At 38.5% G+C, this 16,328-nt stretch overlaps 4 protein-coding genes and 1 long non-coding RNA gene across 8 annotated transcripts; all 5 read right to left on the bottom strand.

Moving 5' to 3' along the window:
• Nucleotides 3,164-6,603, bottom strand: LOC18768385 (E3 ubiquitin-protein ligase SP1). 2 transcript variants are annotated; one of them, XM_007201187.2, is made up of 11 exons: nucleotides 6,068-6,603; nucleotides 5,843-5,895; nucleotides 5,517-5,638; nucleotides 5,323-5,418; nucleotides 4,997-5,134; nucleotides 4,858-4,923; nucleotides 4,364-4,476; nucleotides 4,152-4,262; nucleotides 3,864-3,907; nucleotides 3,676-3,778; nucleotides 3,164-3,579 (listed from the first exon to the last, which is right to left on the bottom strand). In XM_007201187.2, exons 1-11 carry the CDS (start codon nucleotides 6,139-6,141, stop codon nucleotides 3,477-3,479), a joined length of 1,023 nt encoding a protein of 340 aa, XP_007201249.1. In that variant the 5' UTR covers nucleotides 6,142-6,603; the 3' UTR covers nucleotides 3,164-3,476. The 2 variants fall into 2 exon arrangements, with proteins under 2 accessions (XP_007201249.1, XP_020426396.1); XM_020570807.1 differs by having other exon boundaries at nucleotides 5,060-5,134.
• Nucleotides 8,924-9,636, bottom strand: LOC18766447 (basic form of pathogenesis-related protein 1). Its single transcript, XM_007199928.2, has one exon. It carries the CDS (start codon nucleotides 9,581-9,583, stop codon nucleotides 9,098-9,100), a length of 486 nt encoding a protein of 161 aa, XP_007199990.1. The 5' UTR covers nucleotides 9,584-9,636; the 3' UTR covers nucleotides 8,924-9,097.
• Nucleotides 11,445-12,346, bottom strand: LOC18768777 (GDSL esterase/lipase At1g54790). Its single transcript, XM_007201480.2, has 3 exons — nucleotides 12,064-12,346; nucleotides 11,759-11,959; nucleotides 11,445-11,671 (listed from the first exon to the last, which is right to left on the bottom strand). The coding sequence occupies exons 1-3, from the start codon at nucleotides 12,257-12,259 to the stop codon at nucleotides 11,589-11,591; spliced, it is 480 nt and encodes a 159-aa protein (XP_007201542.2). The 5' UTR covers nucleotides 12,260-12,346; the 3' UTR covers nucleotides 11,445-11,588.
• Nucleotides 12,659-14,835, bottom strand: LOC109950564. 3 transcript variants are annotated; one of them, XR_002272802.1, is made up of 6 exons: nucleotides 14,560-14,835; nucleotides 14,381-14,433; nucleotides 14,167-14,282; nucleotides 13,664-14,057; nucleotides 13,467-13,574; nucleotides 12,659-13,343 (listed from the first exon to the last, which is right to left on the bottom strand). It is a non-coding gene; the product is annotated as an uncharacterized LOC109950564 (long non-coding RNA). The 3 variants fall into 3 exon arrangements; XR_002272804.1 differs by having other exon boundaries at nucleotides 13,494-13,574; XR_002272803.1 differs by having other exon boundaries at nucleotides 14,187-14,282.
• On the bottom strand, nucleotides 15,312-16,032 carry LOC18768779 (basic form of pathogenesis-related protein 1). The gene has a single exon (XM_007199396.2). It carries the CDS (start codon nucleotides 15,978-15,980, stop codon nucleotides 15,495-15,497), a length of 486 nt encoding a protein of 161 aa, XP_007199458.1. The 5' UTR covers nucleotides 15,981-16,032; the 3' UTR covers nucleotides 15,312-15,494.

Here is a 16,328-nt window from a genome sequence, read left to right as displayed (position 1 = left end):
CATGGGCTTGTGCCACGTCGGCCTATGACTTTACAGCCCATCTTTGCTCTATTCAGCTGACCCAATTGTTTGTTTGGCCAATCTTGGATTGGACTTGGATATTGTAGATATTAGGAATCTCCCCTTCTAGTAATTTGCAATTTTAATTCATATTTAACCAGATTTACAGAGCAAAGAGAGAAGAAAACAATGCTTAAACAGAGTAAGCTTATTATGCATTAGACACTAATAGCATGCACACACAACACAAATTACAATTAGGAAGATCAAGGATTTACTCCCAGCAAATACCAACACCACCATTATTTACTTAGCACAACCCATAAACCAAAAGTTGAAATAAATAATCTCCTTCTTACTCTCTCTTGAAAGAAGCACTCTTTCCAGCACCAAGATTTGAGGGTGTAGATTTGAACTTGTTCTTTGCACGATGAATATAATCAGAGAAATGGTCTTTGACACTTTCTTTTTTCTTCGCATCATCATCTGATTCTGATATGTTGTTCGACGACATGGTTCTGATCTTAATCTTTGCCTGGTTGATATATTCAGAAAACGTGTCATTAATATCCAGCCCTCCTGGTTTCTTACCTTCATTCTTAACTTGTGGTGCCTCTGCCTCATGAACTTTCACAGCAGCATCATGATTGTACAGTGCTTCCCCAACAGCTCCTTTTAATGGAGACTCAGAGTGCTTAGGCTTCTGCTTCTCCTGCTCCTCAGCTTTTGAATAAGTAGCCTTGTTTGGCTGAGCCTCAGAGTACTTGGGCTTCTGTTTCTCCTCCTCAGTAGCTTTCCGTGGCTGAGTCAACAGCTCTGCCTTGTGCTTGGGGCTTCCTTGGTCATGATGTCCTTGGCAAACCTTTGCCACTTTGGTGATCCTTTGAGCATGCACAGTTAGAGCAGCAGCAGCAGCAGGAGGCAGGACTGTTTTCTCAGAAGTGATTGGAATTTGAACCACCTTCGGAGCTGATTTCTTGGGTTGTGGAGGACTGATTTGAACATCAACAATCTTCACAGCATTAACATGACTATTGGCTGGCAGATTTAGAGGATCTGATCTTGCAGGGGAGACAGAAGCGATTCGGCGAATCGTTCGAAAAGCAGGAGTTACTGTGATGACGCTAAAGATTTTCTCACAAACCCCGGTTGAGTCTGAGGCAGCAGAAACATTGCCATTGTTTCCCATCAAGTATCTATATATATATAAATATATATGTGGTGAAGTTGTGAGAAACCAGAGTGGCTTGCTAACTACAAGAGAAGGTGGTATTTATAGGCATTCTAAATTAATGCCAAATGTGGCCAAAACATATAATTTAAAACAAAGCAAGTTGTGGTGTGCAGAAACGAAGGGGGTTTGTTGGGTAAGAATCCCTCATAGACTTGCCACAGAAAAGAAAAGTAGTTTGTCTAATTTCAGGGACATAATGTTTGGGATCATATTCTCATAGACTTTATGTGACTATTTTCTACGGATATTATCAGATTCTCAAAAGTACCACTAGGAAAGCTGGTTTCCACAAGTGCTTTTTTTGACAACAGAGTTTTCGAGAAGGAAATGAGGCACCCTGCAGGGAAGATTGAGTACTTGTTGTGGATGGATGAGCATCTGTATATATTATGTGGGAATAATGGAATCTCTTCGAGTGTGGAAAACTTAACCCCCTTGTAATTACAAGAATCTCTTATGGTTGTGATCCCACCAATTACACTAAAAAAAAAAAAGAAGCTTGAAAGAATCATGCTTTTGCTGCCTCGTGAGTCATGCGTCGTGACAAACCAGTTCACATTAGAAACTTCACCAGTTCACATTAGAAACTTAGACTAGCTTTTGACTAATTGAATGAGTTCTCTCTTTTTTTTAAAGAAAGAACCTCATGTGAACGAGGAAAACTACCATAAAAAAAAAATGTCGCAATTCCTACGTTGTAATGCAAAACCTTCAAATTTGTTATATGCTTATGCATTTCAGCTTCAGCACCCACTTTTTTTTTTTTTTTTTCCCCAAAGTTAGGAATGGATGGGGAGGGGAAAAACTCACACACTCAAATACCGTAAGGCCCCGTTTGGTTCATGGGAAAGGAGGCTTGGGAATGGGAATTCAATTGCTTTCCTATGTTTGGTAAATCCAGGTATGGAAAATGGTTGTCTGGCACATGGGAAAGTAAGGGGGGAAGTGAAACCCTTCTCTTAACTTGAGTTTTGTTTTCCCTCATCATGAGAAAGTTTAGGAAAATGAGCCAATATTCAATGTACAATTTTCATGACTATTTTGTCCCTATGAACAATTTATAATTACAACGTATCATTAAATGCGTTTTTATTTTATTTTATTTAATATGGGTATAATTGAAACTTTGTTTTCCATTCCTACTCAAAACAAACATGGAAAAAGAAACAAAGTAAAATCTCCCGATTACTTTCCCGACATTACCAAACGTGGGAAATGAATATTTCATTCCCATTCCTTAAGAAATGACATGGGAAATGATTTCCCCTCAAATTCATTCTGTGAACCAAACGGGGCCTAAGGGTTTGAACCCAGGACCACTTAGGAGCACAAAAGTGTGAACCAATCTAACACACACCCCATTGGTGCATTTCAGCACTTAATTGGAAAAGTACTCTATTGAGAAGAAGAAATCACAAAGATTTGTAGCTTTGTTAATGTAAACGAACATTCTCTTCACATTTCACGTGTTTATGGGGAAATTTTGAATGGGAAGCTAGGGTGTTTTTCCTTCCCTTTGTTTTCCATTCAGATGTAAGAATCAAATTATACAAAGTTAAGAAGATTATTTCCTTTTCTTCTCCTTTCCTCATAGGTTAACTTTGCTTTAAGATCATTCTCTTCACATTTCACGTGTTTTATGGGGAAATTTTGAATGGGAAGCTAGGGTGTTATTCCTTCCCTTTGTTTTCCATTCAGATGTAAGAATCAAATTATACAAAGTTAAGAAGATTATTTCCTTTTCTTCTCCTTTTCCCCATAGGTTAACTTTGCTTTAAGATCTCTTCTCATTTGTCGTAAAGTGTATCTTGATGCTCTAATTGGTGGTCTAGTGATGCCTTAGTGAAGACTAACGTTTCAACCCACAACGAAAATCATTCTTCCACCAAAAATAAAAGCATTATCAGCCAACAAATGAAAAAGGCAGAGTTAAACCAAACAAGAAAAGCGGCCATAATTTCTATAGATCACATCAATATACAAAGATACAAGGATGTTCGCCGGTTAATCATTTACAAATTTTCAACAGCAACGCGAGAAAGCACCATGTCAGGAATATTTCCGGATATAGAAGCATATAACATTGCGAGTTTACTCATAGGCAAAAGTTCCGCCGACCGGAGGGGCACTGGCACAGTTGCACCGCATAACAAGGTCTTCGTTAAACTCCCAGAATGAGGAACAACTCAGGCATTCAACCATCAAGATTTCTTCACAGCTAAAAAACAATTGAAGCAGAATCCTAATGGCGGAAAGTCTTCACTGCCTGATCAATTCTTCGTCGGCAGAGAGGACAATTGGTCAGGTGCAAGGAGCATGTTGTACAACAGCACATATGACCACACCTGATGGTAAAAATAAATGAATAAGACATGTGCTAAATTTAAGAAGTAATAAATTAGACTGCCTATTGTATCAAATACTGAAAAGGCAGTTCTTACGGCACAAAAACCGCATTATACTCGTGCTCAAGGCATATCACACATAAATCTGGCATCAGCCTCTTGCTTCCATCTAACACATTATCATCTTTTTCGTTCGAACCTGGGAAGAAAAAAGTTCAGCCTTTCAGTACATTTTCAGGCATATATTGCATACAACATTGTAACAAGGACACTCATCAATATACCTTCATTATCTTCCCCAGATCTTTTAGCAGCTGCAGCAAGAACCCTGCACGGACAGGAATTTCATTATCTATTTGTCACAGACAGACAGAAGAAACAATGGAAGAAACAGAGTTGAATAAATTGGGCTTCTACTTCTACCCAAAACAATAAACCTCTTTGGAACAGGCGGCCTATTTTTATGCATGCCAAAATCAATACATGCTGTTTTCCTTTACAAGACTACATATGCAGCGACTTCTACAAGCAATCAATTTCCAAATAAACAGACAAACTTGGGCGAAACTTACCTTCTCTGCAATTCCCAACGGCGCCTTCTTTCCAAGATGTATTGGACAGAATGCTTAGCAACCAAATAAACACCAAACACGGTCAAACCCAAAGATGCATATTTGTACCACCTGGTAAAAAGATCTATATTAATTAGACTTCAGAAAAAGCACACCATTAAGAGGCACATGAGTGACATGTCAATACACATTCAGGCTTTCATATAAACAACCTTGCCCATTTCCCAAGGTTTGCAATAAGCTGATCAATGGTTTTGGGAGAGACATAAAATGGCCCTTTGTGAGGTCGTTGAATCCGGATGGTACCAATGTCATCTTTGACAGCCTGATATAAATTTGAAACAATAAGTGAGTATACAAATGAGTACACCAACATCATAACATTTCAATGCACACAATCAAAGAACTGCCTGCAAATACAAGGGCGATTTGTTTATTAAACAACAGGTTAAAGCTGTTTTACACGAGTGCAAGTTCTTATAAGACACAAGGCTCAGTCTAGGAAAACATCAAGGTGTTTGGATTACATACATGCATATCATCCAACTTAAGTACATTTTGGTACCATACTAAACTAAAAACGCTTGTAGAAGCAGTAAATCTATAATGTAAACTGATGTCTATTATCTGAATATCAATTGTAATTTGTTGGCTTTAAGCTATTTCTATATGAAAGGATACAGTATCATATTAAACTACAACATACCTCACCAACAACACTCAAAGACGTGCCTGTTGGAAGTACTCTCTCAATTCGTTTGACACCAAGCATCTGAGACAAAATAACTATCATATTAGTTGAACCCACTTAGTTTTGCCAGATATAACTACTAAACAAGACAAACCTTGAGGCCCTGAAGATAATCTAATGTCCCACGTACGAGGGACCGCCCTGACTCTTCAAATACCTCACTTGCGACCGGCAATACAAAGCCTGTGGCGCCTCGAGCTCCCACCACATGCACACGACCGGTTCCATCATCCTGATAAAAAGAACAAGGAACCACGATCATATCCTAATACTCAACTTTCAACTCTAAGTGAACTGAAAATAATATTTACTAAATCAAACACAAGAATGGACATGTGGAAGTCTCAGAAGACCACACCACGAATACGCCATTGTTGCATACTCTCATGTGAAAGAGATAGAGAGAGCTCAAATACTCACCAAGTACCAGGGGACTTCTTTACTCATTGAAAGCATCAAAGCAGAATCCTGTATCCATGAACCAGCATCATTGTGTTTCAAAAAATGTTGTTCTGCCTGAAGAAGATCAACAAGATAGTTAATTACCAATTACGAAAGAAAACAAAAACATGGCTGATGAAAGCATATATTGTTTAGAGTTATGACTTGTGTACCGTTTCCTCCACAACTACACCTCGTAAACCAGTGAACTCACAGGTGATGGGGGTTTCAGAGCTAACTCTCCCCGAAATTGCAACCACCAATGGTAATATGCACTCGGAATCCAACAATTTTGCTGAAAAGTGAGAGAAGACAAAAATTCTTACTTAGGAAACAAAGCAAAGCAGACTAACGGCATCGATCACTAGCAGATAAATCTTTTCCCAGGCAGATGTTCGACATGAAAATGCATTTAAAAGGCAATGGCTTTCAAAAAAGGCGCCAAAAAAGAAAATAAAAAACAAAAACCGGTCTTTCAATTTCAGAAAAAGAGGCATACCCAATTCCTTCAACTGATTAATCCGAGTGGCCGATTTAAGAATATCTGCATCCCTGTGAAATCACCAAACACCAAAGAAGTTACCCTCAAGAAATATAATCTCTCCAAGAACTTACAAATACAAAAGACAAGGTGCTTCATAACTTCAAAGCGTGTAATTAATGGTTACTAAAGCTCTTATTAAAACAAAGCTGATCCAATTTTAAAAATGGAGCATACACGGACCTGCCACTGCTCCTGCCAAGAAGGTAAAGAGCAGCTGCACTCAAACAACAACTTAATCCACCCCAAGGCAGCATCTTTTACAACCTCAACAAGTAAAACCCTAATTCCAAACCATCGAGCTATTTCTCTCCGTCATAGTTATGTAATACTGGTGGGATCAAAGTTTACAATAAACGGATTCATAAAGAAAGAAAATGATACACGAAAAATTGATGCTTTATGAAAAAGCGGAATAAGAAAAATAGAGAAGGACGTCGGAATTAGGGATTTCGGGATTGAGAGGAGAAAACGAAAAGAGAAATTCTAGGGAAACAGGAAACCGCGAAGAAAGGGTTCTCGAATCTTTCTGTTTGTTTCCCGGGAAACTTAAAAAGGAAAAGTTGGGAAGGGAAATTAGGGAGAGGGAATTAGATACGAGAAGTGTTGGCAAGGGCGAAGGGAGGTGAAGGGACGAGAGACAGAGACAGAGCGACAGAGCTTTCGGTTTGGGCGTTTGCTAAGATCCTACCCATCACTCACGTGGATTGGCGTTGGGGATAGATAGAAATAATGTGCAATGCAAAGATGGGAAATTTATTTATTTATTTATTTTTCCGACAGAAAAAAATAAGAATTTAAATTTTGACGTCTTTTCCACTGCAATCGAATAAAATAAAAAAGGGATAAAGTATAGCCGCGCGGCTATACTATTTATTAAAAAGAACAAAAAAGGGACCCAGTATAGCTTTATTACAAAAATTTTAATTATAGCCGCGCGGCTATACTATTTATTAATAAAATTAAAGGGCCAAGGTATAGCCGCGCGGCTATACTATTTTTAAAATAAAATTACCCGGGGACAAGGTGCGGCTATACCTCTTATTAAATAGATTTAAAATAGCGACAGAGTACGGCCGCTTGGATAAACTATATTTTTTTTTAAACAAAAAGGGACAAGGTATAGCCGCGCGACTATACCAATTGCATCAACAGCCCCTTCGCCTGAACCTGGGAGACAAAATTTCAAGACTCTTGGTACATTTAGGACAATATATTATATGGAAAATAACAGTGTAGTGGGGACGCTCCGCAATATACCTTCATTATCTTTCCCAGGTCTTACAGAAGCTGCAGCAACAGCACTGCATAGGCAGGAATTTCATTTTGTATTGGTCTCAACAGATAGAAGAGACAATGAAAAAAAATATATATCTAGAGTTAAATAAATTGGGCTTCTATCCAAAAATACACCTCTATGGAACAGGTGTGGCATATTTTCATGAGTAACAACATCAACATAAACGTAACTTGGGCAAATAGCTTACCTGGTCAGGCTTCTCTGCAATTCAAAGCGGCTCTGTCTTCCCATGATGTTTTCATTAAATTCCAAGGCAATCAAAGTAAGACCGATGAAAGCCAAACTAAAAGATGCATATTTGAGAAACCTGGTAAAGAAACCTATGTTAATTAGACTTTAGATAAAGCACACATAAAAAAGCACAAGAGCAGCGCACAGTGTAAACACACACACACACACACACACACAAAGCTAGCACACACGTCTATATGCATTCAGGCATTCATATTAACAACCTTCCCCAGTTCCTACGGCTTGCAATGAGCTCATCAATGGATTTGGGAGAGACATAAATCGTGGGGTTTTTGAATTCGAATGGTACCAACGGCATCTTTGACAGCCTGAACGTGAACTTGAAAGATTGAGGGATTACTATATAATTAAGTAGACTAACATCATAACATTTAAATGTGCAAAAAATCTCCCATCAGTGAACTTCCTGCTAATAAATGGGGCATGTCTATGAAACTACAAGTTAAAGCTGTTTATTGTGTATGCTGTGAAACTACAAGTTAAAGCCGTTTACTGTGTATACAATACCAAGTTCTTCTAAGCAAAAAAGGCTCATCCTTGGAAAACATTCATGTGGTTGGAGTATATCCATGCACATCATCCACACCATCCATACAACTTATGTAAAGTTTGGTATTGGTAGCATATTAAACTGAAAACCTTGGTGTATGCTGTAATTCTATAATGTAAGTAAAGTCATATATACATAAACACACACACGCACATTGAATTATCTGAATACTAGTAGTTGATTATTAGCTTCAGATCGTAGTTGTATGAAATGAAAGTGCTTCAAAACCTTGGGATATGAAGTACTTGCAGCATCACATTGAATTACAACATACCTCGCCAACAACACTCAAAGAAGTACCAACTGGAAGTACCCACTCAGTTCGTTTGACTCCAAGTACCTAAGACAAAATAGTGAAAAATTTAGTTGAACCGATGAAGTTTTGTCAGATATATAGACTACTAAACAAGGCAAACCTTGTGGCCTGGGCGGTAATCTGTTGTCTCACATTTGAGGCATCTCCTTGACTGTTCAAATACCCCACTTGAAGCCGGAAGGTTAAAGCCTGAGGCACCTTGAGCTCCCACCACATTCACACGACCAGTCCCATCATCCTGGTATAAAAAACCAAGGAACCACCATCATATCACGTTAGTCAACTTTCAACCAAGTGCACCCAAAACTAATATTTACTTAATCAAGCACAACAAGGAACATGTGGATGTCTCTAGGAAGACCACACCCCAAATACACCATGGACATGTGGATGTCTCAAAATCTGTAATGACATAAGCAATCCAAGTTCCTACCTCTAATTACTGCGACCACAATCTTGACCAAAGGTTTTAATCCAAAAATGAAAGAATGAGGTAATGAGATAATATTTCAGAAACAGATAGATTGACCAAAACAACATAAAGAGAATGACATAATATTTTGGTTCGAATTTACAAAAATGAAATAATATTATTCTTTTTCATTTTTTTATTCATTCTCTTGTAACCTCTCACAATTCCATATCAAGTGCTAGTCGCGTAAAGGAAAGCTATGAGTGTGGGGAAGTATTCGTATACACCCGTTTCATTTTATTTTTCTAAATATTTTGCAAAAGAATAAAAAAAAACACGGGACCTCTCAACATGCCTCATGTAGGTGTGCGTACATACATCGTCTAGTATGGGCGCTCATCCTCGGGCTGGTACATGGGATCGTAGCTGCAAACGATGTAGTTCTTTCCATCCTTGCACTTTGAAATGCCACATCCGACCTCGGTGGTTTTGCCCCAGATCACAGCAAGGTAGTGACCACATTCCTCTTTGACGCATTTGTTGGACTTGGGGTCATAGAACTCTTTCTCGGTGACCCAATATTTAGTGCCAGCTGCGCCGGTCATGCCGTCGCCAGAGGTCAAGTTCTCACCCCAACGCCCCCTTGAGTGCTCCATAGCGCAGTCGTCAACTCTTTTGTTGGCATATTCTTGGGCATACTGGGCCAAGGTCGTGTTCCATTTAAGGGGTTTGTTGCCGACCTCTTTACGAGCCTTGTTGTGCTCCTCGAGAAAGCCATCGATCTCTTCTTTGGAAATGTTTGCAGAGACAAGAGTGAAGACCAATGCGACACAGCATATGGCCAAAAGAAGCTTCGTGTTGAACGCCATTTTTGTTTCTTGATATGAGAAGTTTAAGGTCTTTGCTTTGTAGCAAAGAAGGTTGGATTGTTAGAAGTTGATTGAAATAGGAAATGAGATTGTGCATATTTATATGGTTGGGAGGGTTAAATATAGGATCCTAAAATGGGAGGGTTTGTTAAGTTCTATAAACAAGCATGGAGAACAAATAAAACTTGTGGCATCGCGTCACCGAGTGGATTTGGTATCCATACAAACATTGTATTGTCAGACAATCAATCCATACCATTGATTAAGTGAAGTTTTATTTGAATCATATTTTACAGTATATAATCAGGTGGGGATTTTTAGCTGCAATTACTAAAACATTCAGCCTTACACTGAGGATCAAAGTTTTGACTTTGTTAACGATATAAATGAACTTTCTTATATGGCCCACTCTGTCAACTTGTTGTAGCTTTTAAAAATAAAAGTTAAATGCATTATGCTTCTCTCCAAAATATAAAGAAATGAAAGAGGAAGCAAATTAGTTAGGCAAAAACTCACTTTTCATCTAGTTTGACGAAAATTTCACTTTTGTTCATGTAGTTTCAATTTTAGCAATTTCATTTATGTAGTCTGATTTTCTTGCAATTTAAAGGACACTTCCAAATTTTCGTCCAATTTCTTGATGAAATAAACACTTGTCTCTTACGTGGAGAGTATTTTGGACAGAGTTTTGTATGGACATTTGGATGTGTCCTTGAATTATGATAGAACGAACTTCATGAGTTAAATTGACAAAATTAAAATTACATGGACTAAAGTAAAACCTTCCAACTTATAAGGAGTTGGGTTACTCACATACCACCCCCACCCACACCCCCCTGCTAATTGGTTTTGAGGTGGAACCTCAGCTTCCTTCATGGTATTAGAGCAAGTTGACCACGTGTGAAAGCCCAACGACTACACGTGCTAATGTCACCCAAAATGTGTTTTCTACTTGTTAGGTTTGAAAATTCGCCACACGAGGTGGGGCGTGTGAGAATGTGAAGGCAAAAAGTCCCACGTTAGAAAGTTAGAAAACCTTACAAGGGCTGATAAGGATTTTGGTTACTCCCCTTATTGAAAATTGGTTTTAAGGTGGAATCTCAACTTCCTTCAAAGAAGACAAGGGGGGATGAAAATAGCGGCACTCAAAAGAAAATACACACGGTTATTGAGCCTTAAGTTTCTTACCAGAGTAAGGATAATTAGTCCTTTGTTAAAATTTTGAATAAACCAATTAGATTTTTGTCTGTTTGTATTTCTCTTAACAAAATTAACAAGGGACGGCTAACCCGGCGAATGGCGCCAAGGAATACATGTATTATATAGGAATTTCCCCGAAATGCAACCATCAATCTATCGTCAGATTTCAATATGATATAAGAATTTCAAGAACAACTAAGAGTTTCTACTGGAAAAAAGAAACAGTGCATACCCAAATCCTTGAACTCCGTAAACAGTGCATACTGAGCTCTGCCGAACAAAAAGCTTGAATCTTTTGAAAGGAGACGATTAACATAAAGCTGGAGCATAAACTGAGCTGTCACAGAAGCACCTCCCAACAAACAAAATAATATACCTTCAAACATCTTCTTCTACTCTCTGTGAAAGAAATCAAATTTGACCCTTTTACATAAAGCATCTTCTTTCATGGAGGAGTTTTTGTAATTAAGAAAAACCCAGGAAAAAAAAATTACTAAACTTTCAATCATCTTCTACTTTCGGTACTGTGAGGAAGAAATCAAATTTGTCCTTATTTATTGTTAAATAAGGGCAAGTTCCCTCTTTTGTGAAGTAGTTTTTGTAAATAAGAAACACCCCAGGAAAGAAATCAAGTTGAAAAGGGTAACAAATTTGTAACAAACTTAATGACCAAGAAATATTCATATTCAGGCAAGTTTCAGTGGCCGCCCTGTTTGGGGTGGGCTAAAACGTTAAAATCATATTGCAAGCCCTACAAAAAGTTTGAGCCCAAAAGGTTGGCTTGGCTTATAGCCCAAGATTCGGCTCAGCTTGGCTCGTTTACATCGAATGTGTAAAGGCCCTGCTTGAAATAATCTTCGAAAGGGAGGACATTTTGAAGCTTCTTGTCTAAATCCCACACCAGTCACCAAAACTCTCATCAGTAAATTCCACATGATCAACAAGCCAATTCTTACCACATTATATTATTATTACCTTTAGATAGTAACTCAAGAGCTTTTGCCTTGAATCTGCCAAATTGAGCAACCTGAATTCCAATGGAGAAGGGGCTTATTGAGGCTGCATTGGCTGAAAGAACAGTAGACCCTGCAGTTGCAAAATTGCATCCTGTTTGGAAGCTTGGTGCACCAACAGAATCCAAGTATGGATTCAGAAATGGTAGGTCCATTTCATTCACTGCAGCATATATTAATGCAAGTAAAGTAAAATTGTAACATGTCAAACATGTCTATGTAAACCAAAAATTATATACATGTACATGTAAGAACAAAGATATATACTTAGGTAATCAATGATCAAATAGCCATTGCAGAAACGTTTAATAGGAAAAGCAATTCCTGCATTGAGGCCTCCGGTGTCTGAATTCGAATCGCCGAAGTTAAACAATGCCGGATAACTGAGATTGGCGGGGATAGTTGTAGGCAAGAATGCAGCCAATGATGCTATTAATTGAAGGGCAATAACTTTCAGAGCCATGGTTAAGAAGGATGATTTTTATTGAAGATGGATGGTTAAGGTCATAGAGGTGAAACAATTTTTAATATATATAGGTGCTTAAGGTGGCAGGCCGGAACCTGAAAACAAAAGTTTGGTAAGATATAGGTGTCTTGTAAGCTGAAATAGCCACGTAGGGATGCAAATGTGTACGAATGCAACGGTCCGAAAAAATATATGGCAAATTGTGGGTAACTTGTCTTGCTTTCTGATACTTAGTCCTCCACTACAAGCCTCAACTTTGAGATGATCCAATCATCTAAGCATTCTGCTCTGTTAATTCAAGAAAGAAATTTGCTTACACACCGACCTCTAAGTTACAACTGGACCATGACCTTATCTGATTAGAGAAGTGACAAAATATAGAACTAATTCAAGCAATGAATAGAAAAAAATTCTACATACAAATGTGTATACAACGTTCCTCTTACAATAACTGATCACGTGACCAGCACATGAGAGATAAACGTGAGAGGACACAAAATTTACTCAGACCACTTTCAACCTCAAAAAGAATGGTGCCGTTACACTAAAAAGTTTTAGAAGTTGCAAATTTACATTCATAAGCAAAAAGTTGAGGGCCATTGGCACAGTTGCACCACATAACAGAGTCAGATTGAGAGTACAAAAAAGAACAATTAAAGGCCTTCAAATTCTCAAAACTATGATCCAATCATCGACATTCTCTGCAATTTCTCTCAACGGGGCTTTGTTTCCATGATGAATCATATAGAATGCTTAGCAATCTGGACAGCACCATACACAGTCAAACCGAAAGCTGCAACGTAGCAGAAGCTAGCAATGAAAGACATCTACATTAGTTTGGAGTTTAGAGAAAGCACACATGGAGGAAGAGATGCACATGACACAAGCAGCAGCAAACGAACAAATGTCGCAAACATACACACACGCTACCACATGTTTGTATGCATTCAGGGATTCATACAACTAATCTTGCCCACATCCTCCTGTCTCCAGTGAGCTGATCAACGGTATGGGGAGAGACATAAAATGGTCCTCCATATGCTGCCCAAATCGAAATGGTACCATTGCCATCTTTGACAGCCTGAACAAGAATTGTAAATGGGGGCATTTCAATGTCATAAACATCATAACATTTCAGTATCAACAAAAGCTCCATCAAAGAACTTGGTGCAAATAAAATGGGGGAATTCTATGAAACTACAACCTAGTAAAGCAGTTTATGGTTTCATACTAAGTTCATCCAAGGATCACCAACAACACTCAAAGAAGTACCAACTGGAAGTACAAGCTCAATTCGTTGGACTCCAAGGACCTAAGGCAAAATATCCAAGCCATCATATTACTTGAAGAATCAATGAAGTTTTGTATGTATATAAAGATCACTAATAAAGTAAGCCAAACCTTGCGGTCTTTCTACCCTTTTGTTATGGAAGGAAGGTTTTCGAGATCAGCCACTGTCTCAATTCCAGGCCAGCTTTTCTTTGACCCTTTAAATACTGCATTTTCAGCTGGGCAGTAAAACCCGCTGGCACTTCGAGCTCCCACCACGTTCACACGAAAAGTCCCATCATCCTGAAGTGAACCAAATATAAAATTTCCTCAATCCGACGCAAAAATGAACACACCATGGTTGAGAGAGAGAGAGAGAGAGAGAGAGAGAGAGAGAGAGAGAGTAAATTGGGACTTCTTGTGTGGTAGAATGCAAGAGTTTATGAGTCTTCATCCATATATCATCCCTGTCCTTATCCTCGTCCTTATCCATGTTCTTGATGCGTTCCAGGAAATACTGCTCTGCCTAAAAACAGACATCAACAAGAGTGTAGATTATCAATGATGACCGAAAAAAGAACCCATTAAAGAAAGTTTCCAAATTTGTAAAGGTTATTTAGAGTTAAGATTTGTACCCTCTGCTCCACAATTATACCTTGTAAACCACTCATTTCACAGTTAATGGGAGTTGCTGAGCACACCCTGCCTCTAACGGCAACAACAACTCGGCATTCGTATCTCAGCAACCCGACTGAAAATGAAGCAACATAAAATTCCTATTTAGAAATGTCAAGAACTTGAAGAACAATTAAGAGTCATATGGAAAAAAGAAACAGTGCAGCAGCGTACCAAAATCCTTCAACTCCCTAATCCGACGGACCGATTCAAGTTTACGTGCTTCACTGTAATAACCCAAAACGCAAAAAGAAAAGTTGCCCACCAAGAAATTTAATTCCTGTAAGAACTTAAAAGAATTGTACCAGACAAAATAAAAATGGTGCTTCGGTTCGGAACTTCAAAATGCGTACTTATTTGTTCGTGAGCTCTGTTAAACATAAAGCTAGAATCTTTTGAAAGAAGAAGCTAGAATCTTTTCAAAGGAGACGATCAACATGCCTGTCAATGTGACAGCCAAGAAGGAAAAGAGCACCTCCGCCCAAGCACCACAGTATTCCATCCCGAAGCATCTTGTGCTGCTCTATCTATGAAGAAGAAATAAAATCTGAAGCATCTGCTGCATTTGGGTGAAGTTTCAACCGCGCGGCTACACTATTTGTTAAAAAAATTAAAACCAAAAAAACCCACTACGGCCGCTCGGCTATACTATTTTTTTAAAAAAATAAAAAATCGCGTATAGCTTCACGGCTATACTATTTACAAAAACACAGAAGAGGACCTGCCAACGATTAGGTACCCACGTGTCAAAGTAAGTATAGTCGCGCGGCTATACTATTTTTCAGAAACAATAATTAAACCGAGTATAGCCAGATTGCTACAATTTTGCCAAAAAAAAACATAGACATAATTGGTGAAATATAATTACAACAACGAACACATTCAAATTTTCAAAATCTGTAATGACATAAGCAATCAAGTTCCTACCTCTAATTACTGCGACCACAATCTTGACCAAGGGTTTTAATCCAAAAATGAAAGAATGAGGTAATGAGATAATATTTCAGAAAGAGATAGATTGACCAAAAAAACATAAAGAGAATGACATAATATTTTGGTTAGAATTTACAAAAATGAAACAATATTATTCTTTTTCATTTTTTTATTCATTCTCTTGTAACCTCTCACAATTCCATATCAAGTGCTAGTCACGTAAAGGAAAGTTATCAGTGTGGGGAAGTATTCGTATACACCCGTTACATTTTATTTTTCTAAATATTTCGCAAAAGAATTAAAAAAGCACGGGACCTCTCAACAGGCCTCATGTAGGTGTGCGTACATACATCGTCTAGTATGGGCGCTCATCCTCGGGCTGGTACATGGGATCGTAGCTGCAAACAATGTAGTTCTTTCCATCCTTGCACTTTGAAATGCCACATCCGACCTCGGTGGTTTTGCCCCAGATCACAGCAAGGTAGTGACCACATTCCTCTTTGACGCATTTGTTGGACTTGGGGTCATAGAACTCTTTCTCGGTGACCCAATATTTAGTGCCAGCTGCGCCGGTCATGCCGTCACCAGAGGTCAAGTTCTCACCCCAACGCCCTCTTGAGTGCTCCATAGCGCAGTCGTCAACTCTTTTGTTGGCATATTCTTGGGCATACTGGGCCAAGGTCGTGTTCCATTTAAGGGGTTTGTTGCCGACCTCTTTACGAGCCTTGTTGTGCTCCTCGAGGAAGCCATCGATCTCTTCTTTGGAAATGTTTGCAGAGACAAGAGTGAAGACCAATGCGACGCAGCAGATGGCCAAAAGAAGCTTTGTGTTGAACACCATTTTTGTTTCTTGATATGAGAAGTTTAAGGTCTTTTCTTTGTAGCAAAGAAGGTTGGATTGTTAGAAATTGATTGAAATAGGAAATGAGATTGTGCATATTTATATAGTTGGGAGGGTTAAATATAGGATCCTAAAATGGGAGGGTTTGTTAAGTTCTATAAACAAGCATGGAGAACAAATAAAACTTGTGGAATTGCGTCACCGAGTGGATTTGGTATCCATACAAACATTGTATTGTTAGACAAACAATCTATACCATTGATTAAGTGAAGTTTTATTTGAATCCTATTTTACTGTATATCATCAGGTGGGGATTTTCAGCTGCAATTACTAAAACATTCAGCCTTA

This window comes from Prunus persica, chromosome G8 (assembly GCF_000346465.2).
Source record: "Prunus persica cultivar Lovell chromosome G8, Prunus_persica_NCBIv2, whole genome shotgun sequence".
In the NCBI taxonomy this organism is placed as follows: Eukaryota; Viridiplantae; Streptophyta; class Magnoliopsida; order Rosales; family Rosaceae; genus Prunus; species Prunus persica.
Note: the sequence above shows the minus strand (reverse complement) of the source record. Positions and strands in the feature narration are given on the sequence as shown.